Source organism: Rhinolophus sinicus, linkage group LG14 (assembly GCF_036562045.2).
Source record: "Rhinolophus sinicus isolate RSC01 linkage group LG14, ASM3656204v1, whole genome shotgun sequence".
Classification (NCBI taxonomy): domain Eukaryota; kingdom Metazoa; phylum Chordata; class Mammalia; order Chiroptera; family Rhinolophidae; genus Rhinolophus; species Rhinolophus sinicus.
Genome location: NC_133763.1, coordinates 53,476,453 through 53,499,358, shown reverse-complemented (window position 1 = coordinate 53,499,358; position 22,906 = coordinate 53,476,453). Strand labels below are relative to the sequence as shown.

General features: G+C 57.8%; 2 protein-coding genes and 1 long non-coding RNA gene across 4 annotated transcripts; 1 reads left to right on the top strand and 2 right to left on the bottom strand.

Moving 5' to 3' along the window:
• Nucleotides 1-105: 105 nt before the first annotated feature.
• Nucleotides 106-13,986, bottom strand: DCST1 (DC-STAMP domain containing 1). 2 transcript variants are annotated; one of them, XM_019711815.2, is made up of 16 exons: nucleotides 13,503-13,986; nucleotides 13,072-13,197; nucleotides 12,929-13,003; nucleotides 9,204-9,332; nucleotides 8,719-8,858; nucleotides 7,763-7,979; nucleotides 7,532-7,675; nucleotides 6,891-7,012; nucleotides 6,282-6,439; nucleotides 4,222-4,321; nucleotides 3,999-4,094; nucleotides 3,755-3,881; nucleotides 3,305-3,421; nucleotides 2,667-2,809; nucleotides 2,432-2,545; nucleotides 106-420 (listed from the first exon to the last, which is right to left on the bottom strand). In XM_019711815.2, exons 1-16 carry the CDS (start codon nucleotides 13,561-13,563, stop codon nucleotides 169-171), a joined length of 2,121 nt encoding a protein of 706 aa, XP_019567374.2. In that variant the 5' UTR covers nucleotides 13,564-13,986; the 3' UTR covers nucleotides 106-168. The 2 variants fall into 2 exon arrangements, with proteins under 2 accessions (XP_019567374.2, XP_074174706.1); XM_074318605.1 differs by having other exon boundaries at nucleotides 7,532-7,979.
• On the top strand, nucleotides 13,875-22,899 carry DCST2 (DC-STAMP domain containing 2). The gene is made up of 15 exons (XM_019711830.2): nucleotides 13,875-14,148; nucleotides 14,289-14,459; nucleotides 14,740-14,841; nucleotides 15,072-15,269; nucleotides 15,566-15,631; nucleotides 16,056-16,269; nucleotides 16,414-16,571; nucleotides 17,186-17,350; nucleotides 18,191-18,358; nucleotides 18,454-18,554; nucleotides 19,177-19,307; nucleotides 19,649-19,776; nucleotides 20,105-20,198; nucleotides 20,299-20,439; nucleotides 22,715-22,899. The coding sequence occupies exons 1-15, from the start codon at nucleotides 13,881-13,883 to the stop codon at nucleotides 22,761-22,763; spliced, it is 2,154 nt and encodes a 717-aa protein (XP_019567389.2). The 5' UTR covers nucleotides 13,875-13,880; the 3' UTR covers nucleotides 22,764-22,899.
• On the bottom strand, nucleotides 15,215-19,322 carry LOC141568482 (uncharacterized). The gene is made up of 4 exons (XR_012491636.1): nucleotides 19,192-19,322; nucleotides 18,600-18,778; nucleotides 17,059-17,325; nucleotides 15,215-15,306 (listed from the first exon to the last, which is right to left on the bottom strand). It is a non-coding gene; the product is annotated as an uncharacterized LOC141568482 (long non-coding RNA).
• Nucleotides 22,900-22,906: the final 7 nt, after the last annotated feature.

The following is a 22,906-nucleotide window of genomic DNA, read 5'->3' as shown; positions in this document are numbered from 1 at the left end:
CGGCCCTGCGGCGATCGGGCGGGCCAGTTCTTCCGACTGCCGGCCAGGCAGCGCCGGCCTCAGCCCACGCCCCGTACCGGACCCCTGCGAAACGCGGGCAGCAGGAGCGTACACGGCCTTTTATTAGGAGCGAGGTGGGAGAGCGGGCAGAGCGGGCAGAGCGCCCCTTCACTCCGCGTAGGCAGCGTCATCGTTGCTGTCGCTGTAGGCAGAGGAGGAGAGCTCCTCGCGGGGTGTGCAGGCCGGGCATCGCTGCCGCATGTCGTCCCAGCACGACCGGCAGTACACGGCCTTGCAGTCCGGAGTCAGGCACACGTAGGACTCGGGCGTCTCGGGTGCCTGGCACACCACGCAGCGCCGGCGCAGCCAGGGGCGCAAGAGGGGGCAGCAGCGGTGCAAGATGTCCACTAGGCGGTGACGCTGTTGGGAGGCGTGGAGGGTTTAGAGCTAGTTGGGGAGCGAGGGGGTGAAAGGGACCCGAGGGGAACGGGACAGCGCTTCTTGTCTGAAGTCTCAAGGCGTGCGTGACAATGCCTACATGTTGGACGAAACCGGATTGGGCAGACCCCCGTAGGGCAAGGGTGCTATGAAAGGGGGTCCAAGAGAGCCTCTCTCCCCCACTCCGTGATGGAGACTGGGAGGATGGAGCCTGCACTCTCCCAGCCAGTAACCCCAGCAACCATCACTGGCCCTTTCCCGTCAATCATCTTATTTGGTTCTCATGGTGGGGCTGATAAGAGTGTCACCACTGTGTTCCCCACTTTACAGATGAGAAAGACGAATCTCACAAAGGGTAAGTGACTTTCTCAAAGGTACACAGATAGCAAGCAATCAAACCTGGCAGGACCCAGGTACCCTAATTCCAAACCACAGGCCTGGTGCGTTATGTGCCCCCTCTCTCTCACCCGTTCTCCACACAATTGCCAGGAATTCGCCACAGGTCACCTCATTAGGTCACTCTTTGCTCAAGAAACTCCAGGAGCCCCCCCTGCCTGGCCAAGGCGGTACTCCTTCCTGGGTTTGGCCTTCAGAGCCCTCCACAATCTGGTTCCTTTCTAGCCTCTGCTCCATCTTACCCCTCCCTGAACGCTGCATTTTCTGTGCCAGTTTCTCCTTCAACTAGCCCTGGCACTTGGCATTCCCTTTGGACTCTGAGTCTTTGCACATTCTGTTCCCGCAGCTTGGAATGGCTGCCCTTCACATTTCCATCTGCCCATCAAAATCCAGTTTACTTCAGGATGGGGCCATGGAATCACTATGTTCATTTTTTCATCAGCTATTTATTCAGCATCTATTGTCCGTCAGGTGGCGGGGCGGGTGGGGGGAGGTCTGGGCACTGGAAGAAAACGTTAAGCAAACACTCACTTTTATGAGTTTTGTTAGGGCTGATTAAATAAGAATGGCTGCCACTTATTTATATATATATATATATATATATATATATATATATATATATATATATATATATATATATATATAATGTTGGGCCCCGTGCTAAGAAACTAAGTAAATTTAACTCAATTCAAACCATAACCACATAAGGCCGAGACTGTCATCATCATCATCATCATTTCTTTTGCAGGTGAGAAAACTGATGCTTGGAGAAGTGGTCACTTGCCTAGGGTCACACAGTGACGACTAACACGTGTATAAAACTGGCTACGTGGCGGCACCGCCCATGACAGTAGAACTCATTTCATTCTTACAAAAACCAGGTAGGATAGTTAACTCCATTTTACAGACGGAAGGGAAACCAAGGCATAGCATCTAAGTAAGTGCTCAAGTCCACACAGTTGTCATAGTAATAAGAGGATGAGTCAGGGTTCACACCCAGGCGCCTGGTACCAGAGCCCCGTGCCTGACAACCACTCTGTTACAAATCTCCAGTGAGCAGGCCTGCAGGTATATCCAACCTCCCCATTCTTCAGAGGGAGAAAGTGAGGTCCAGGGAAGACTATGGCCAAGGTCACACAGTTTAGTGAGGGGGGGGCGGAACCTGGTTCTTCCCACTCCATGCCCTTTCTATATGCCATGTGCCCCTTCAGGAGGCCTCCCTGACCCTCAGCCCTCTGCCCCTCCCCTGCTCCTCTGAACTGCGCTGAGCTTCTGATCTGCAGCCCTCTCAGTAGAACCTCTGGCTTTGCCTCCGGTCTCTTGCTTCTGATGGCTTTCCTTTGACCAGATTGTGTCAGGTCTGATTCCCCCTTTCTGCCTGCTTCCTGGTCGTCCACCCAGTCTCTCAGGCTGGACAGACTTGTAGGGCACAGAGATGGACAGCCCATGGCCCATGGCATGAGCCATGGCAGAGCTCACTGAGCTTCAGGAGGGCTGGGACCTTGGGGTGGGGTGGCTGGGTGGACAGAAGGGAGCTGCCCTTCCCCCACAGTTCTCAGACCTAGCCTGGAGCCCAGGAGCACAGGTCTGGACTTACCGGGGCCCTCTGCTGTCGTGCCTGCCTCACAATGGCTGCCCTCCTCAGCTGGGTGAAGGCTGCCCTTTTCCTCAGGAGCTCATTGTAGAAGAACAAGATCCGCTTCTTCTCTCGCTGGGGCCAAGGACAGGGGGTCAATGATAATGACAGTGCTGAGGGGATGGCCTCCTCCAAAGACGGCATCAGTGGCGGGGCTGGGTGCGTGTAGGGGTGGAGAGGGGAGGGCAGGGCGCACCTTGGGGAAGTAAAAGGTTGCGATGACCCTCCGGAGCCGGTAGCCGAAAGCCTGGAGCAGGCAGAGACCCACGAGCAGGGCGCTGGGCAGCGCAGCCCTCAGATAGGCCATGGCATCCAGACACACGGGCTGGGGCAGACAGGCTGGGGCGGGGCAGTCCTGTCAGGGGTCTGGCCAGGACCGGCCATCTGGCCGGCTGGCCAAGGGACAGGGCAGCCCTGGGTGAATTCCCCCAGCCAGGCAAGGATCCAGGTCAGGTGACTGATGCCTTGCTGTCCCCCTACCTGCCCCTCACCCTGCAGAGCTGCTCTGCCTCTGGGCCCACATGGCTGTTTGCTCAACGTGGCACAGATGTAGGACATTCCCATCCTAGCAGGCAATTCTGTTGGGCAGCACAGCTCGAGGGCTGGGACCCTCTGGCCCGAAGGCCGCAGCCCCCGACTCCTCTGACCCGTCTGTCATCCTCCAGCCTCCAGCTCTTTAAGTTGGACCTGATATTTCCTGCTCTGATTCCCCAACCCAAGCATGCTGACCCCCACCTTGCCACACCCAAGGTCCCGTCCCCCAACTCATTGCCTTGGAAAGACCCTTGCCCCCGGCTCTCAATTCCTGTGATCTAAAGTCTCGGCATTACTCACGCATGTTGTTTGATTCTACCACTGTCTCCGAGGAGGTGTTCAGGGCCCCAATGGTCTTCCGAAGAAGCCAGGCAAGCATGGAGTCTCCCCCGACTTTCACCTCCAATTTATGACTGCCTGAGGCCAGGACCAGGCCATGGGGTGGGGCGTGGTGGGGTAGGGACATGTCAGGAAAGAGTTGGCGTTAAGGGCACGGGGAGGGGTCAAGGCATAGAAATACTTCTCAAGGGCACTTTCCTCCCTTCCTGTTGCAGATAGTATGAAGGGGGTTGGAAACTGAGGTCCCCCCTCCCAGTGACAGCTGTCAGGTTGCAGGGCTGAGATTTGACCCTGAGGAGGCCAGGGAGAGGCTGAGACCCAGGAGGAGGTGACCGAATTGGAAGAATTGGGATGGGGTGGGTGCACAGGGGGTGGGAGTTCTCCGGGGGTGTCCTGGGAGGCGGGGCTCACTGCGGAAGGAGTACTCCAGGAAGGAGTGGTGGCGGATGGTGTCGAAGATGGAGTAGAGTGCCCAGTCCAGTCCGCACAGCACCAGGAACAGCAGCAGGATGGGCAGTGTCTCCATGAGCTCCCTTACCTGCCCAAGAGCCGGAGGGCTGGAGCAGGACAGCGCCCGCCTGCCGGGCGTGGAGCCCTCTCTGCCGCCTCCCCCACCCCCATCTGCACTGGTAGTTGCCTCCCCTGCCATCCTCACCACGTTGCTCATTTCTGTGGCCTGGATAGTGGGTTCGTAGGGGAAGATGACGGTTTTCTTCTCGGCTTTGCGCAGAGGGAGCAGAGTCCGCCTACCCTGGAAAAATTGTCCACACGATGAGGCACACCGATGAGGCTCTCCCCTTCCTCCTCTGCCCTCCCCGAGTGTGAAGCCACACAGGGCACACAGCAGCACACCCATGGGCAGGGCTGGGCCCACTTACCAGCTTCTTCCTGCGTTCATCGATCTGACAGAAGTAGGTGCTGATGTAGATATTGTCAAAGCGAATGTCCCCATTGTAGCTGTCCACGTAGGAGAAAGACCTGTGGACGAGCGTGTCCCCATTCTTTCCGGTTCTCTACACCCACCCCCAACCCTGGGCCCCTTTGAGACAGTCACTCAACCATCCAGCCAGCATGCACCGGGCACCATCTGCATCTCCACATCCTAGGAGAAGACTGCCCTGCCCCCGCGCAGCCTATGGTCTAGTGAAAGACAGACACTTACACAGCTGATGAGACATAACAGTGGTGAGGACGGGATGTGGTGGGGGCCCAGCCTGTCTGAGAGGGAGGGCCTGGGAGGTGGCTGTGTGCGCATGGGAGGCAGGGGGGTTTCCCAGGCATGGATCTTGCAGGGTGAGTATCAAGCAGAGGAAACAGCAGGAGCCAAGGCACAGAGGTGGTAACCCATCGAGGTTGCAAGAGTCACCTGACCCATGTGACTCTTACATTCACTTCTTTAAGACCCTGCCTCCCAGCTGAGACTGCAAAACATCTCCTAGAGTTGCCTTTCAGCAAAACTCATCCTGACCATATCCCTTCTCCTCTGACACCCTGAGTACAGCAGTGTTTTCTCTGTGTGTGTGTGCACACATGCGTGCATGTGTATGTAACTGTCCTCTGTGTTGTCTCCCAAGATCCCATATAATGTTTCAGTTTCCTAAGGAAAAAAGTTAATTGCAGAAAGTGTGTTTGAAACTGTAAAATTACATTAAATAAAACAAGTTCCGATGTTATTCCAAATCCATACATCTTTGCCTTTAAGGTAGAAATAACTATAAATGCAAAGAAAGACTGTGAGCGCCCCCTTGTGGAGAGACCTACCAAAGCTGAGCAAGGTTCCCCGGAGCCTGGGCCCCGCCCTCTAGCCTACGCTGTCCCTTCAGTGAGTGACCTCACACAGGTTTAAAGCCTGGCAGTGCCAAAAGACTCTGTGTCTCCTTCCTTCCCTCTTCAAGCTAGCTCTGTGACCTCCTACATCTTCCCCTTGCTCCATCCTTCTCAGGCCAACTTCCTGCCACGCCTCCCTCCAGCCAGGCTCCCTGACCGCTGACCCACCTTGGACTCCTGCCTCCAGCTTGCCCCAGTCCATCCTGCAACTGTCCCCAGTTCAGGGCCCTTCTGCAGGGCTTTCCAGATTGTTCTGGCCATGCCCACTTCAGCCTAGTCTTCTGCCCTCTGCATCCCACAGATGCCAGGACGTTTGCCCGAAAGAACACCCTTTCTCTCCTAGACCATGGCGCCCATCGGCAGCCTTTTGAAGCCCAGTTATGGCCCTTACAGGGGCGTCCCCTCAACTCCCACACCAGTCCCCAGCGCTTGAGTCATCTCTGTTCTGTGGATGCCTCTCTTGCCTGCCCTTGACCAGGAGCTTCTTGAGGGCGGGACTATGGCTCATCCATCTTTGTCCTCCCACAGGCATGCACACAGTCACTCACTGGCAGTTACTCTAGGCCCTCAAAACGGGCAGACAGAGCAGGAGCCGCTGCGGCTATCCCTGCCCAGCCCCTGCCCGTCCTCTGCCCATCTCAGGCACGTGGGGGTGGAGGCAGGAAACAGAGGTTCCAGAGGTCAGCAGGGGACAGAGAGCAGGACCCAGGGCAGCCCAGCTGGACGCCAGGCTGGGTGGGGTTGAGGACTTTGGTCCAAATGGAGGGAGAGTAGCTGCCAACGCAGCAGGCGGGAGAAAATGAAAGCAGAATTGGACGATAAAAATGGCACAAAGTCAGAGCCAAGGGGGACATGAAGGGCAAGAAAAAAATCAAAAGTCAAAGCAAACAGTGGAAAAGAGCTTTGGCATAAAGGCTGGAAGGAGGTAGATAAATGGAGACAGTCGCCCTTTTAAGGTGGCAGGACTGTAGGTAACGTTTCTTCTGACAAAATGCCCACATGTCTTTTCATTTTGTGTAAACAATGAAAGGAAAGTTAAAGGCACACACATATTCCCGTTCAGAGTGGGAGGTGGGCCCTGGGGGCTCCTGGGGCAGGGTTCAGGGCTCACGCTCGGAGGACCAGCAGGAAGGTGCAGGACAGCAAGACGTGCAGCAGCCCCAGGCCCCACTCCAGCTGGGCCTCCTGGCTTCTCACGTAATTCCGCAGCTCGCTGCTCACATGTCCCCAGCTCGTGTTGACGCCCACCAGCGTGGCCTGCTTCTCCTCCTGTTGGATGGCACGGGTGCAGACCCAATCTGCTGCGGCCACGCAGGCCCAGACCCCGCCTCTCCCAGGCCTCTCTCCCCTGTGCCCCACTCATGTCATGTCCCCTGGCTTGTCCCAGGACCTGCGGGAGCTGCCGCTGCCTTCTCTCGCCACCCTGCTGGACATGGTCTTGCCCCTGCACCGGGATGAGCCGACACCCTCTCACACCAGGTTGACCTTTCTGCCCCAAAGTCGGGTCCATGCCCTCCACAGGCTCAGCACTGGCCACCTCGCTGTCAGCTAACGCCAACACCATTCCCCTCCCTGTCTCTTTCCCTCACACCGTCACCTTTTTCCTGTGTCTGTTACTTGCCCGTCACCTTTTTCCTGTGTCTGTTACTTGCCCGTCCGCAGGCCCCATTCCCTGTGCCCTCCTCCCACCCTCCACCCCCAGTATTTCCCTGCCTCCTACCTTGAGGTCAATAGTGGCTGAAAATTCCCCTCCCAGGTCACGAATAGACTGGTTGAGGGAGTCGTAGGTCTGCCCGAAGTTGCCTTCCACGGGGATGCGGCTGCGGCACCAAACGCCCATGGCTGAGGGGCCGTGGGCCCGGTCAGGGCCACCTTCCGAGCCGGGCCTCCGGGCCTCCCTCCCCATCCTCTCCCTTGGGCTTTTTGCCTCCCTGCTGTCTTTCTACCACTCTGATGGTCCACTCCCTGCTCTCTCTGAATTCTTTTTCCCAGGGACAAGGCCCGATTTCCCCCGTTTCACCACACATGAATAACGATGGCCCACATTCATAGAACAGCTCCTCTGTGTGTCCGCTCTGTTACCCCCTTCACAAGTGTTAGCCCCTTGGTTCCTCAGAAACCCTGAGTGGGATAAGCACCATTCTATGTCCATCTTTCAGAGGAGGCGACGAGGCTCAGACTTAGCTGTGACTTGCCCTGGGTCACAAAGCCAGTCCGTGGAGGGGCTGCTCTGAGGGTGCCGTGTCCTCAGAGCCCAAAGCCTCCCCCCCTCACTGCTTTGGTGCCGCACACCTACTCAGTGCTCCCCAAAGACTCAGCTCCTAGCCCCGCAGCTCCCCCCGCTCCTACCACTGTGCTGACCCTTGGCAATGCCACAGAAGAACTTGAACTTCATGGGCACGCAGAGCAGGTGCTTGAGCAGTGGGACCGAAATGCGTTGCATGCACTGTTCGTGCTTTTTGTCAAACCAGCGGCGGCAGCTGAGTATGGCCTGGTTCACCACATCTGTGGGGAGGGACAAGGGCTGTCGGAGGTCCCCACAGCCTGGCCCTGTGGCTGGCCCCGCCCTGCCCCGTCCAGGATGCCCCTCACTGGAGCAACGCAGCTTGGTCTTCATCTCGTACATCTTTTGTGTGGAGAGGTGGTGTCTGGAGGCCACGGTGCGGTGGGTCCGCAAGCCTTGAGCTGTTTCCTCCGAGACCGTGGCCTTCTCAGGTGTGTAGCCGGTCTCACTGCTCACCTGGGCGTCCAGGTCCTTGAAGGAGCTAGAGATGTTTTGAGCCTCTGCCCTCAGTGACTCTTTGCTGCCCTGGGGTGGAGGGGGAGGGCGGAAAGGGGTCAGGGGTGAGAGCTTAGGGCTTCTGCTACCCAACGGCCTGGCTTCCCCCCATTAGCCAAGATGTGGGCCCTTACCTCAGGCCTGCGGGAGCTTAGGCCCTGAGACAGCCTCTCACCTCAAACTCTCCTCTGTTCAGTCCCTGGGAGCCCCCTCCGTTCCCCAGCTTCCTCTGCTCTGCTCACCTGCCAGGCTCCCAGCTCCTCCTCAGACTTCCAATCCCAGACCCTTGCTAAGTCAGGGAAGGGCTCCCCTGGCCCTTGGCCTTCACCCCACAGCATCGATCTCTCAGACCACTATGCCATCTCAGGGTCCCCGACTCCCAAGCCCCTCAACTCTCCAATGCTCCCAAACCCCCAGGCTCCAACATCCAATTCCCAAGACCCTGGTCCTCAATGCTTCTGAATCCTCAAGGCCAAGGTCCCCAGTTTCCTGACATTCAAGTTCATCTGCCCAGAGGGCCACCCACTCAGGTGTTTGGAAATGTGTGTGGGGGGCAGCGTGTCCCAATGCCTGGGAGCGGGGGCTCTCCTGGCATTTAGTGCCAAGGAACCAGGGCATATCCTGCAATGTTTGGGGAGCGTCCTGTAAAAAACACCAGGAGTATCCCCATTGGGAAGGTGTAAGTCCAGGGTCACGACTCCCAGCTGATGTCATCCAGGCCCCCCGGGAAGAGGGACGCCCCTAGGCCCTGCCCGCGTGTGGTGCTGACCAGCAGGCCCTTGAACACGGCGCGCAGGGGGGCTGTGGAGACGCGCCAGGCTGCACGTGTGTTGTTGATTTGCAGCTCTACCGTGCAGCCCAGGGACGCCACCACTTCGTTGAGATTGTGCCGAAGGTTGGCCGCCGGTCCTGGGGAGAGCAGTGGGGGGGGGGGGCGTCATCTCCCTCTCGAGCTAATGACTTCCTGAAGGCCACCCCTAGCTCCCCCTCTGCATGCAGTGACCACCTGAGCACTGCATGGATGGGGCCCAGGAACCTGGGGGAGGCCATCGCATTCAACCCCTGATTTTTTCACCTGTGTAAACCAAGGAGGCCCAGAGCTGGGGAGGAACTCTCTCAGGGACACACAGCAGGGTGGAGCAGCTGGGATTCAGGTCCCACCTTTCCTTGTGCACCAGGCCTGGCTCCCACTGGGTGTCCCCCCGAGGGTCACGACTTCAGTGTCACTAATTCGTATCCAGGGGGCACACTCACCCTCATAGATGGCAGCCAAGGCATATCCCAGCACAAACAGCCTGCCCTCTTTGCCCAGAATCTTGGGGACCAGCAAGAGGCTGGCACAGCGGATGTGAGGGGAGGTCCCCCAGCCCACGGCCCCGAAGCCTGCGAGGAGAGCCCAGGCGGTGGTGAGGCAGCAAGGATGCTGGCCTGTTACCAGGTTACGAGCAGCCCCCCCACTCGAACTCCCCTCTAGAACCAGCACCTTACTGATCTTGTCCCCATTTCTGCTGACTCTGATAGGCCTTCCGGCCACTCATTGATTCATTCATTTATCAGCCATGTGCAGAGTTCAACAGTGCGCAGTCTATAGAACAGCTTGGAGAGATGGCTAGAGACTGAAAACCTGTGGTCGGTGGTTGACTTTGTGTGTGTACGTGAGTGTGTGTGTTTGTGGCAGGGAAGGGGGCTCGACTGCCCATCTCTAGGCTGGATTCCTACCTACCCAAGGTACTGAGGGAGCGGCGAGAACAAGAGGAAAATTCTGGAAATGGGCACTGGTGCTCAGAGCGGTCGGAAAAGAGGTCAGAGCCACCTCAACATTCCCCTGACACCTACTGTCCCTTAAGCATGTACCTCCTGGTAGCTTCTAGCAGTTTCACATGTGTCTCCTTGTGGTCTCTGAAAGGAGACAGTGAGCTCCTGAAGCTCATAATCCAGGGAGAGAGACAGACGAGTAAACAAATGACTACAGCCCCGATGTGCTCAGTGCAGAGGGTGGAGCTTGCAAAGAGCTGTGGGAGCAGGGGCGGGAGGGAAGGGGCATTTCTGCAGGGACGGGTGGGGCTGCGACTGCTGGACAAAGGAGATGATATATCAGCTGGGCCTGGAAGATGAGTAAGTGTTGTCAGGACGGCATTCCAGGCCAAAGGCGCCGCGTAAGCTGGGCCGGGAACCCAGAAGGTTCCTGTGTGGATAGAGGGCAGGCCCCTGGCTCACCAGAGCAGATCCCAGGTCCTCACACTTCACGCCACCTCTGCTGCCCTCACCCAGTCCCGTCATCTCTCACCGGGAGGAACTGGTCTACTGCTTCCTCTACTGCTAGCCTACACTTGGACTTCACAAGGCAGCCAGGGTAATCTTGAGAAAAGGGAAGTCAGCACACGCCCCTTTTCTGCTGCAAACCATCCGGTGGCTTCCCACCACACATGGGATCAGATCCAAAGTCCCTCAGCCCGGTTCCAGGCCCCTGTGGCCTGGCCCCGCCCTCCTCAAGTCATCTCGTGCTAAGCAGCCCATCGCCCACCACGTCCTCCCACGCAGACCTTGTGCTGTTCCTGGCACATGCCCAGGTCATTCCTCCTCTCAGGTCTTTGCCCTGGCTCTTCCCCTGCCAGGAGCACCCTCCCCCATGCTTCACCTGGCTGGCTCCACCTAGTCATACAGGTTTGCTGCAAACCCCTTCGGGTGCCACCCAACAGTTTGTTCTGCCTACTTTCTTGCTCACACAACTTGGGTTTTGTTCCAGGGCAATCGCTGTCCCTCCTCCACCCCTGGGGGTACATCTGGACTTGTCTCACCCAATCATGGTAAAACAGGACAGGGACAGGGGCTTGTTCTGCGGCCATGGCCTTCTGGCCAAAGACTCCAGCTGAGGGCGGCAGGTGACAGAGTCGCCCTACCTTCTAGAGAGAGACCCATGGAGCTGTAGACACCCTCTCTGAGCGCCCAAAAGAGCGAAGCTCGTCTCTCACTTCTTACCCCGACCCGTCTAGATAAAGACAAGGCCAGAAATCTGAATTTTCCGGAAGTGGGGAGAAGTGGTCAGAGGCAGCAGACACACGGGGTGGCAAGTCTATGGAGAGGATGGGCACTCACTTCCCCACATCAAGCGAGAGGCTCCGAGAGGGGAGCTACAAGGGGAACCTGTCGCTCCGGGCTGGACTCCTACTGAGCTGCAGAATGTGGTGGGGTGGCCACCAAAGCACAGAGCCCGGGAGCACACGTGTGGGCACTCAGAAGGAAAGGACCTCTCCTGGGGTGGGGGGAACCTGAACTGGGGCTGTAGTACTTGCTCTCATCATGGCAGGAGAGAGGGCAGGCGCCAGGTGCCCTGCTTCTCCAGCTTGGCAGGGCTGGGAGTATGCATTTCCCTGGGGACAAGGGGCCATTTTGGAGGGCAGCAGGCCTCGTCACTTGTGTATGTCCCCATCTAAGAGGGCACCTGCCTGGGGGAGGGACCCAAAGTAGGAGGCCGAGGGCAGCCTGAAGAGCTACGGGGAGCTGCCTTCAAGGTCAGCCAAACATAACTGCCCTCGGCAGGGTCCTGGGTGTAGCAAGGTCTACACAGAGCTTCCAAAGACAGCCAGGGCGTGAGTGCCTGCCACACAGAGGTAGGGGAATTAAAAAAGTATCAGTGACTTCAGACTTTTGTCCCTTTTCCTCTAATTCTTCTAATCCCCTTTCTGACATCAAAAGCAGCAGAGGGGAAGGAAGTAGAGAAAAAAGGAGCAGCTGTGCCCCCTTCTTCACTGCAGAACCCCCACCAGGGGTCAGGCCTGAGGGGAGGGCAGGAAAGAGGAATGAGACTTGAGAAGGGACTGGAGATTGAAATTTTGATATAGACTGGATTGGATCTTTTAAACTTAAAAATAGCCATAACTACTGGAGCAGGACTCAGTCTTCTAAATAAAAATAAGCGGAAAACTAAGGGTCTGTGTGAAGGGTCATCGGGGGAGAACAGTTTTAATACAGCGGTCAGAGAAAAAGTAGTGTCCTGTTGGAATCCCATAGAGATTAGTCCATGTAGCCAGTTCCATGCCCCTTGCCTGGGTAGGAAAGGGCCTGGCTGCAGCTCTGCCCAAAGAGGCTGAGGGGAAGCTGCTGGGGGGATTACAGGAGTTTTCTTTGTTCTTAAAAGAGATAGCAGGAAGGGATGTCTGGTCTTTTGACATTGTTGTATGAAGATGTGATGCCTGGAGGTGCTGCAGCCGTTTCATGACCTGAAGAGGGGTCTCTACAGGTCAAAGACAGCAGAGATAAAAGATAAAAGCAGCCTGAGTCCTCGGGGGGCTTACTGAGATGCTGAATTATCCACACTCCAAATCCACTCTCTACCTTGAAACTTGTTCTATGAAATGATACACTTTCTATACAGCTAAACAGCTCTTGGGTGGCTTTTCTGTTCTTGCAGCCCAACACCTCCTGATACAAGGTCTCCATTGAAATGCCACCTTCTCTGAGAAGCCTTCCCTGACTACTCAAGCGAGGGTAGCACCCAGCCCCTTTCCATCACATCCTGGTTTACTTTTTTCATACCACTTGTCACGATCAGAAATGCTCTTGCTTACTTCTTGCTCATTTATTGTCCAACTCTCTCCACGAGGATGTAAACTCCAAGTGAGAGCTTGTGACCCTTGTTCCCTGCTGAATTCTCAGCGGACGCAATTAGTGCTGAATGAATGAATGAATGAATGAATGAATGAATGGCACTCACCAGGAGCAGGAAACAAGGCCATAGAGGTGAGATGGGCATTAGGAAGAGTTGTGGGGTTTGAGCTGCTTCATGTGGGTAACGGAGCCCCTCAGACTAGGGAGACCCCTAGAACATAAGGACTGGCGGCCTCTTCCCTCTGGCTCTCCCCTTAGAGCCTAAGACGAGGCTGAGACCACAAGGGACATTTGGGTACAAAAAAAGCAAGCTCAGACTCCTCCCTGGGCACAGGCCTCCTGGGTGTCCCTGTCCTCTGCCGAGCACTTACCCACCAAGCCGTACAGTGTCAGCATCTTCTGTTCTTCATAGATGTTCATAGGATTCACCAAGAGCTGAAAGAGACCTGAGGGTACAGGATCAAGCCAAAGGTCAAAAGATGGGTCCCACCCCTGATCTCTACTCCACACTCACCGATGGCCAGGAGCCCCCCGGTGCCTGCCCCCAGAAGGAAAGCAGTGACCGGAAACTCCCCCGGTTGGCGCCACAGGAATCCGTGACAGGACGCAGGCAGCCCCCAGTGCAGCAGCTTCTGTATTGCTGAGGGGTCAAAGAGTTTAGCCCAGCAGGGCCAGCACCCAGGCCGGGACGTGGTGTATTAGGGTTAGGGGCTTGCAGGGAGCGAGAGGCTGGGGAAACCTGGATGCGGGTGGCAGGAACTTGGGGGATCCTGAAGGAAGTGGGGCAGACGGGAAGGAAAGAAGAAAGGGCCCGGCTGGAGGAGGGCACTGGATGAGAGGAGTGGGGACCCCAATGCACGGTTGAAGGGGGTCCTGGAGGGGAGACTGGATGAGGACTGGGGGTTGGAAGTGCTGAGAAGGGTGGTGCCCTGATGACGGACTCACTGGTGTGGGGTGGTCTCCTCCTTTGCCCTTTTGCTCCGTTCTGGTGAAGCCTGGGGTCCATAGTCTGCTCTGAGGAACCCTGTCTCACCCCAGAAGTCTCCTCAAGGATGTCCTTGGGGTGTGAGGCTGTGCTTCCGTCTCCTCACCCACAGCCTGCCTGAGGTCTGTGTCTTCTGATTCCTCTGCTCTGAGATGTGGGAACGGAGATTAGACCCTTACCTTTCCCTTCCCCAGTCTTTGCAACTGGGGAAGGAATTCCAAGGTACACACAGTAAAAGCCCCTGGAACCTTGGAATATGAGAAATTCTGAGACCCTTTAAGAGCCACAGAACCTCGTGGCGTCTCCTGGAGACAGGCAAACATTTGGTGGCAGCCGCCATGCCCAGAGTCCTGAAGGATGTTGTACGCCCCTCGGGGGCAGAGGAGCTGAGCATGACACGGGCGGTGGTCCGCAGCCTGGGGGGCTTCAGCCTGGGCTTGTCCCTGGCCACGGCCTATGGGCTCCTGGAGCTGCTGGTGGAGGGGCATAGTCCCTGGGGATGCCTGGTGGGCACCCTGACGCTGGCTGCCTTCCTCAGCCTGGGCATGGGGTTCTCCCGCCAGGTCCGGGTCACTGTCCTCCTGCTGCTGCCCCAGGCCTTTTCCAGTGAGCTTGGTACCCGGTGGGAGGGGCAGGGGCTGGGGCAGGAGGGGTCCCGGGTGAAGGGAAATACTCTGAAGGCTCCTGTAGGGGATGTGCTGCCATGAGCAAGGCTGGGGTCCTGGTTCTGATCAGCTGCCCTCCAGAGCAGAGTCGGACACTACTGTTGGTGGCTGCTTTTGGCCTGGTGCTGCAAGGGCCTTGTGCCAACACCCTGCGCAACTTCTCCCGGGCCAGTGAGGCCGTGGCCTGTGGGGCAGAGCTGGCCCTGAACCAAACTGCTGAAATGCTGGAGCGGGCTAAGCAGCCCCTTGTCAGTAAGGCCCCCGTCTCCCACTGGCCTCGTGTCCCCTTGTCCTGTGTGTTCGATGGTCCTCTGGCTATTTTCTTCTCTGCTGTTCCTGGGTCCCGATCTCAAAGCGCCCAGTTCGACCGCCTCATCGTGCTCTCTGGCTGACCCCACTGTCACACTAGCTGCGTCCCAGACGCTCCCTCCCTCCCGAGTGGCAGTCCCCTCTCCACTCCCTACCCCGGGGGCAATGGTGAGAAACAGCCCCAGGAGGAGACTCCACAGAGCCCCTGCCCCCTGCATCTCAGGTGCCCTGTACAAGATTAAAACCATTGCCCAGAAGGCCAAAGAGGTGGCTGACCAGGTCCGCAAGTTCTTTCGGTCAATCATGGATGGCGTGAAGCATGTAGGTCAGTACATTAGCACATCTAGGGGGGTCAAAGTTCACCCAGTCTCCTCACCGTTTCCCTTGTCCAGGACTTTCTGGGCCCCTCCTGGGTGCTGACTAGTCTCTGGTGATACAGCAGACAGGCACCTGGCCACAGGCCTCTCCAGCGCTGGGGGTATCCTGGTGTTCCTCAAGCCCCCAAGAAGATGCTGCAGGTCTGGCCCTGGGTGTGAGCCCCGATGCTGTCCCCAGCCAGGGCCCTGCGCAATGTGTGGTACTGGCTCCTGCACATCGGAGACGTTTGCAACTCAGAGCTGGGCAACCCTTATGTGAAGTGTGCACGGGTCTTCGATGATGCCAAGGACAGCTGCATGAAGGTCATACCGCAAGCCTACCATCTGTGTTATGTACTGATGCCCTTCAAGCTGGTGCTCTGTGGACTTGCCAGCGGTGAGCGAGCCAGGGCGTCACCGGCAGGATTGGGGGCCTAGCAAATGAGGGGTCAGTTGGAGGGCGGGCCCAGGGGCACCAATAGGAGGTGATGAATATACAGCCAGTAAGGATGCTTGCCCAGTATGGGGTGGGGCTTGGGGTAATGGGGAGAAGCCAAAAGATTTGGAGCCAAATGGGGAGGCCAGTAGGAAAAGCAAAAGGTCGAGAATGCCCTGTGGGAACCAGGTCCCAGGAGGTAGGAGAGGCAGGCTGCATCTCTCTACCCATCCTGACACTCAATCTCCGGCCCTCAGCCGTCCAGGTATTCTGCATTATCCCCAAGTACATCCAACCCTTCTTGCGTGAGACCATAGGCACCCGTGAGTGACCCCTCTGAGCCCTGCCGCATCTGCTGCTCCCGGGAGGTCTCCCGCCCTCATCCCCGCATGGCCATTGCCAGCCCCGTAGGCCCTCAGGAGGTTACCTGGGCAGATTAGGAAGTTGAGGCCCAGCGAAGGGGAGGAGCCTCACCCAAGCTTGACTGTGGAGCAGGAGCGGGGGGAGAGGCAGGGCCTCCTGCGCCTGCCCCTGGGCAGGTCATCGGGAAGGCAGAATGCTGCTGCTGAGTACACGCAGGGCAATGGCCCAGCTTGTAGAGGCTTCCTTCCTCCCCTCCTCAGTCCACTGTAGGTTCAAACACTGGGAGTTCCTGGCTGGTCTGTGAGCCGTGCAGCCCCTGGGCTGCGCTACGCCCCTCCCCCAGGGGCGGCTCTGTCCCCTCCTAATTGTCCTTGCTGGCCCCAGCTGTGAAGAAGTTGATTAACCGGGTGCGTCAAGAGTTTGAGTTCAACGTGACAGCCACCCACCACTTCTCTGTGGATCTCAATGCCTCTCGGAGCTTGTCCCAGGTCGCTCTGGACCTCCATGAGGCCGTCAGCATGAAGCTGTACCGCGTCCGAGAGGCCCTGGCGCTGATGGGTTACACCACGCCGGTGCTGCTCGTGCTTCTGTACCTCCAGTGAGGGGCGGGGCGGGGGCGGGGCCAGGTTACCCCCACACACACCCCAGCCTCATCCTGGGAGGCTGGAGTTTGGGGCAGGGTGGGGGGTGGGGAGGCTGGGGCCCTGTGGGGTCCTGAGGCGCCTCGCGTGTGCCCCCCCAGAGCCCTGTTTTACCGGTACGGTTACCTGAACTGGGACAGTTACAACAACATCTACATTACCAGCCGATTCCTGCGCATGGACGCTGTCCGCTCCTCGGTGGGGCTGCCTACGGTGCTTCCGCTCAGTGCCCACGAGGCCAGACATTACATCCAGCCCGGTGAGGGCCCAGAGGGAGGCCAAACCCTACGGCCCTGACTAAACCCATGCAGGGGAGAGACAACCCAGAGCTTAAGGCAGTTTCCACCTGGGGGGGACACCACCCTTGAGAGTCCTCTGGGGAACTCTCAGTGTGGAAGCGGAAAGGAGGGCCCCTCCCAGCATGCAGACAGACAGAAGGGGCAGAAGAGGCTTCTGGGAGCACCTGGATGTCAGGACAGCGGGAAGGAGAGGTGGGGTGTGGGTGTGGAGCAAGGCTGTGAACGGAAGTTGGGAAGGCTTTGGGGGTGGGGGTGGGCAGGAAGTGTGGATGCGCTACTATGCAGGAGATGCAGCCGTGGGGTGGGGGCTGCCTGGGAGGCAGGAGTCAGGTAAGGGGATCAGGATGCCCCAGGAGGGGGCGTTCCTGGAGACTGGCAGACGCTAGGCCCCCACCTGTAGCCCTGAAGCCCCTGCCCTTGCAGAATGCTTCCCGCCTGCCTCCACACCTGCCAGATGGGCACCGGCTTGATCCAGGGCTGGAGGCCTCTCCAGGAGAGAGATCTCTGCAGGAGCTGGGGTCTGCGGGCTGAGAGAACTGGGGGGCATCCTCTTCAGCATCCCTCTCCCACCCAGGCTCCGTCTTCCTGTCCCAGCGGGAGCAGATGTTTTACATCCTGGCCACCTTCAACCTTATCCGGCATCTCCTTCTTGTGCTGCTTCTGGTCTTCCTGGACTATGCCGTCTTCTGGGTGCTCGACCTGGCCCGATACCAGCTGCAGGGGGAGATGGTGGCCCGCAGTGAGCGTCTGAGCCTCCCTGCCCTGCCTCTGCCCCCTTGGCCTGCTCCCGCAAGCTCCCCACTTTCCTCAAAGTCCCCGTGTCACTGTTACTCACCAGCCTCTGACTGTGCCCCTCTTCCAACTCTGTCCCCTGCCTGGTAAGCCCTGTGTCCAGGTAAGGTTATACCATGACAGACTAGTTAAAATCACAAGTTGTAGAATCGGACTGGCCTGGGTTCAAATCCCAGTTCTGCCGGTTACCAGCTGGTGACCTCCAGCAAGTTGCTTAACCTCCCTGAGCTTCAGCTGCTTTTCTGAACAATGGGATGATAATGGCCGCACTCTGTCTGGGTCACTCTAAGGAGTGAATGAGACCACGCGTGTTGACCACCTGGCAGACCACTGACTGAGAGTATGCTGCAAACCAGGGAGTACGAGGAATCTCATCCTACGTACCAGAGGGCCAACAGAAAAAGCAAAAAATACCCCAAACATTAAAGCACCTGGTCTGTGCCTGTTATGTAGTCAGTGCTTCGTAAATGCTTAAAGCAAATGCTCTGGGAGGTTATGGAGGCAGGGAATGGATTCACTGACCATTAAACTCATCTCAGATCTGGTGGCCTAGGAAGGCAGACCAGACACCAGTGGCAGCCAGCTCTGCACCACAGAGCCAGTCCTAGGTGCCAGGTGCCTAGGCACCATGACGGTGCCTGGGGCCTCAAAGGCCCCTCGCTGAGGGCATGGGCCATCCCTAAGACCTGCACTGCTCCTCTCTCCGCCGTCCAGGAGGTGTGGCCTTTCCTGTACGGTGGAGCGGGCAGCTGCCATGAGCGTCCCTCACACCGTGTCTTTGTGCCAGGCCCTGTGGTAGTATCCATAACCGTGGAAGGCAATGGCTATTCTGGGAGGATTTTCCGGGACCTGGTGTCGGCATTTGATGTCCTGCAGCAAGGCAATGTCACCGTCTTGTCCCGGCGCTGTCTCCTGCGTCCTTCGGAGCCTGACACCACTGGTTATGTAGTCATTGGTAACAATCACTCAGGGCGGGAGGGGCGCAGACTGCTGGGCTGTGGCTGCCACCTGCGCCCACCGGCAGTGGCACTGTGCCTGCTGTGTCCCCAGGAGTCATGTATGGCCTATGCTTCTTCGTCACCCTGTTTGGCAGCTACATCAGTCGGCTACGGAGGGTCATCTGTGCCTCCTACTACCCATCCCGGGAACAGGTGAGGGGCCCACAGCCAGTCCCTGCCCCCTACCCGGGGACTAACCTTGCGGCTGTTGGTCTTGGTTTTAGGGAGCCTTGAGTCCTTCAGCAGCCCCAACCCTCTCTCCTCTGGCTGAACCCCAAAGGTTGCCTGGACCATAGATCTCTGGACCCCAGATGGGGCTGGGAGGAATGCAGCCTCTTGGCGCAGGGCTTCCTGGGACAGAGCTTGCCTCCTGAGTGCTGTTAAAACCATGGGGGTGGGGAAGGGCTGCGTTGGCATGTTGAGGTGTGAGTGGAAACTCCCCATCTGCTCATTCGTTTCCGAATGGTTTACTGAGCATCTATTGTAGACAAGTCAGTGTGCTGGCCTTGAGGGTGCCAAGGGGAAGGACAGTCTCAGCTCAGAGTCTCCACGCAGGCCAGACAGGCTGTGCCGCGAGCACTGAGTAGTGCTATGGAAACCCAGGGGAGTGGGGGTAACTGCCGGAGGGAGTCCAGAAGGCTTCCCAGAGGAAGGGGCATTTGAGCCCAGCCTAGATGGACTCAGAGGAGTTGCGCAGAGGCAAAGGTAGGAAGCGGAGATGGGTGCAGGGGGCATGCCAAGCGGATGACCCCGTCCCTGACCTGCCCTCCCCCAGGAGAGGATCTCCTACCTCTACAATGTTCTTCTGAGCCGCCGATCCAACCCGTTGGCTGCCCTGCGCCGAGCAGTGAGGCGGCGGGCAGCTGACCAGGGCCACATGAGTGTCCTCCAGGTGCTGGCCAGGCGGTGAGCCCATTGTCCTTCCTTACAAGAGTGGGGCAAGAGGGGACAGAAAAAGAGCCAGGGGTCAGAATGGATCACTGTCCTTCCTAAGTGTCCAGAGGTTTGTTTGAAGAGGGTGCCCATTCCATGCCATTCTTGCACGGAGAGGGAGAATTAGGGATGAGCCTTCTTAGAGGTGGGGAGTGAAGAGAGGAGAGTAAGCACCAGGGAGGTTGCTGCTACAGTCAGAGGCATGGAGGTTACACTGCAGGAGGGACCAACCCTTGGTTTGGAGGGCGGTGCTGCAGAGGCAAGGGTTTGGCCCTCTCAGCAGCCTGCTTACTGTCCGGGCCCTTTCTCCTCAGGTGCGTCTATCTGGCTCCGTTTATCAGCCGTGTTTGGCAGCACCAGACCTACTGCCTGGGCTGTGGGCAGCCCCACGATGAGGGGCACACGGAGAGTTTTGTGTCCTGCAGTACCCCGGGCTGCCGAGGTGAGATGCCTGGGCACTCTGCCTCTCCCTGCCGGGACTCACTACATTTACGGTGACAATCAACGGTGGTCCTTCCTTTAGGGACAGCTTCTGGACCCACCTTTTACCACTCCCTTCGTTACTATACGTGTTCTCTTTCCATAGAACCCTCAGGGAGCTCCCTTTGTCCATGTCTGCCTTAATTCTCCCACGTGAGCAGAATTTATATTGCAGAAATTCCCTACTGTGTACCACTTAACAAGGACGCACCCCCAGGGATGGGGTAGGGTGGGAGCCAGGGAGCAGGGTGGGTCAGCTCAAGTGCACCTTCGCTCCTGGCCCCCTGCAGGTCTCTTCTGCCTCACCTGTTTCGGCCTCCTGGACAACACCTGCTCTGTGTGTGCGTCTCCCCTCTCCTATCAGGGAGAACTGGACCTGGAGCTGTAAGTCTCCATCGAGACGGGGTGGCTGTGGGAGCAGTGGGAGCAGACACGCCTCCCCCAGGACCTCTGTAGGCCACTGACACATGGGAGGCTTCTCCAGGGACTCCAGTGATGACGAGGGCCCCCGGCTATGGCTGGCGGCTGCTCGAAGAAACGACCCCATGCAGGAGGTGTTACTGCGGCAACGGCTCCAGGAAGCCATGGGCAGGACGCTCTCATCGGAGTCCAGCTCTGACTTCAGGTGAGCAGAAAGCAGGGGCTGGGGCCTGGGAGGCCCAAGTATGTTCTGTTCCATTCCCAAAGGGCTTCTGGGGGCCTAGGCCTCTGGGAGAGCTGGAGCCAGAGACGAAGGGATGCAGGCAGGTCTGCCGCGTGCCTGCGCTGTGTCAGCACCCCGGCCCTGGAGGAGCCTGCCGAAGGGGTGTGTCTGGGTGGAAACCTCAGAGAACACTGAAAGATGAGGGCGGAAGTCAAGGTGGGAGAGATGGGAGAAGGCCTGACTTGCCATCTGAGGAGCTTGGGCCAGAAAGGGACACGCTCGTATTTGTCTTTTAGAACGAGAAGCTGCGAAGGCAGACAGGAGGCTGATTTAGTGTAGAAGTCAGTGGTGGCCTCAGGACAGGTGCTGAGAGTGACCCGGAGTTTATGCGTGGGACTGGGCAGGTGTTAGGGCGAGAGGGACAGGTGTCCGGAAAGACGAATGGCCCAGTTGGAGGCCTTGAGGTACCTGTAGAGAATCCAACTGGAGACGCCCAGGGAACAGCTGGAAAAGGGCGGGGCTCTGGGCTGGGGTGTGTTTGGGGGGTTGTGAATTTAGAGACCATAGGAGGGAGGAGAGCATAGTAGGCGAGAGGGGCTCAGTCACAAGCTGAGGAGGCAGAGCTCAAGAATCCAAGAGAGCCAAGCACCTCAAGCGCTGAGATGACCGGGGAGCATGAATGGAGACCGCCATTATATTTGGCGGTTGAGAGGTCATTGCCTTGGCTGGTGGGAACGTTTTCTGTGGCACCAGGAAAGCCCAAAGCATAATGGGCTGAGGGATGACTAATACAAAAGACGCAGAAACAGAAACGGTACAAGGTTCTGGATCCCTTGCGAGAAGTTCGAGAATTCTTTTTTAAAATATCACTGCTGTGGTTAAAAGAAGGAAGCTCGATGGTCAAGAGTTGGCTTCACACAGAGAGTAGCTTGGAGGGGACCCAGCACTAAAGGATCTTTTCTTATCCACGGATAGGGAGAGGTGAGCATTTAGGAGGTGAAAGAGAGCGTTGAAGACAGGTGAGACCTGGCCAGGTGGGCCAGGTGGCCTTGGATAGGATGCTTGCCCTGCGTGGGAGGTGACAGACAAGCCAGTTCCTGAGCAGAGCTGAGCCCACTCCAGTCTGGTGGGCTCGCTTTTCTCTGGGGAGTAGGAGGCAAGGGCACCTGCTGAGAGCAAAGGAGGGGCTGGGAGTGGGATACAGGTTTCCAGGAGTGAGGGGTGGAGTGCAAAGAACCTGAGAGGGGAGGTGAAGGGGTTTCCAGGTAGCATGAAAGGTCTGGATGATGTTGGAAACCATTACTTGCTGACCGGTGTGCTTGCTTCCGGGGTTTTCTTGGGCTGATGTGGTAGCCATGAACAGGATTCGAGGGGTGAAGGCTTTTTTCGGGTGGGTCCAGGGAAGGACAAGATGCGGAGAGAACTGGGGTGTCTTCAGTAAGTGTCTGAGATGACTGGCCTTGGGGAAGAGAAGGGCTTGAGATCCCAGGGCGCACTCCAGGGTCTCTATCAGGAGGCGGTGTTAGAGCAGGGGCAGTGGCCAGGACAGACACACAGCTAGGGAAGAATTCTGGGACAAATCCAGGGAGTGGCCAAGTTGGAGCGGATGTCCGAGTGGGAGCAGAGGTGAAGGAAGACAAGACTTGAAAGCCGGAGTGAGCTGCGTCTTCCAGTGGGAAGCTTGCTGGGCCTCCCAAGTGGCCAGTCTGGGATGGCGCTCTGGGGGCCGTGGCAGGGCATCTGGAAGGCCTGGGGAGCCAGCCCCAGCCTGTGGTGTTGCTGCCATGGCTGCCAGGCGCTTTGCAAAACGCCATGGGCCAACAGGTTGACAAGCAGCCCCCCCGCCCCCGGGAGGAGTGTCCAGTGGGCACATTCCACTGAGGGGGCTGGGAGTAGTGATGAGAAGAGCCGGGAAGAGTGGCTTCATTTCTAGAGCCTCCTGAGGGCTCCAGGAAATTCAAAGCTGGGTTGCCTGAGGGGGCAGCTTGAACCCTGACCAGGTATTATCACGAGGTCACAGTGGTTCTGCCCTCACTAGCCATGTGACCTTGGGCAAGTCATTGCCCGCTGGGCTCTCAGCATCGGCCAGAAATCAGATGTCCAGCCATGGGCTGCTGTGCCTGGGGGCCTGTGACAGCAGTCGGGGCTGGTGAAAAACAGGAGGCAAATCTGAACACACGGGACAGGGGGCAGGAATGCGCCCGTAAGAACAGAATGTGGATGACTAACCGGACGACCCTCTTCCTCACCTCCCTAGTGACCTGGATGAGGAGAAGGGGCCTAGGCAGAGGTGGCACAGGCCGTAAGGTGGAGCTGAGGCGCAGTTTGTCAGCATTCCCATGCCCTCCCAGATCCACTGACCACCTCGCAAGTCCTCCGTCCCCATCTCCCTCTCCTCGGGATCCCTCCCACCTACCCCAAAATAAAGGAACCAAAGGTAGACACAGTG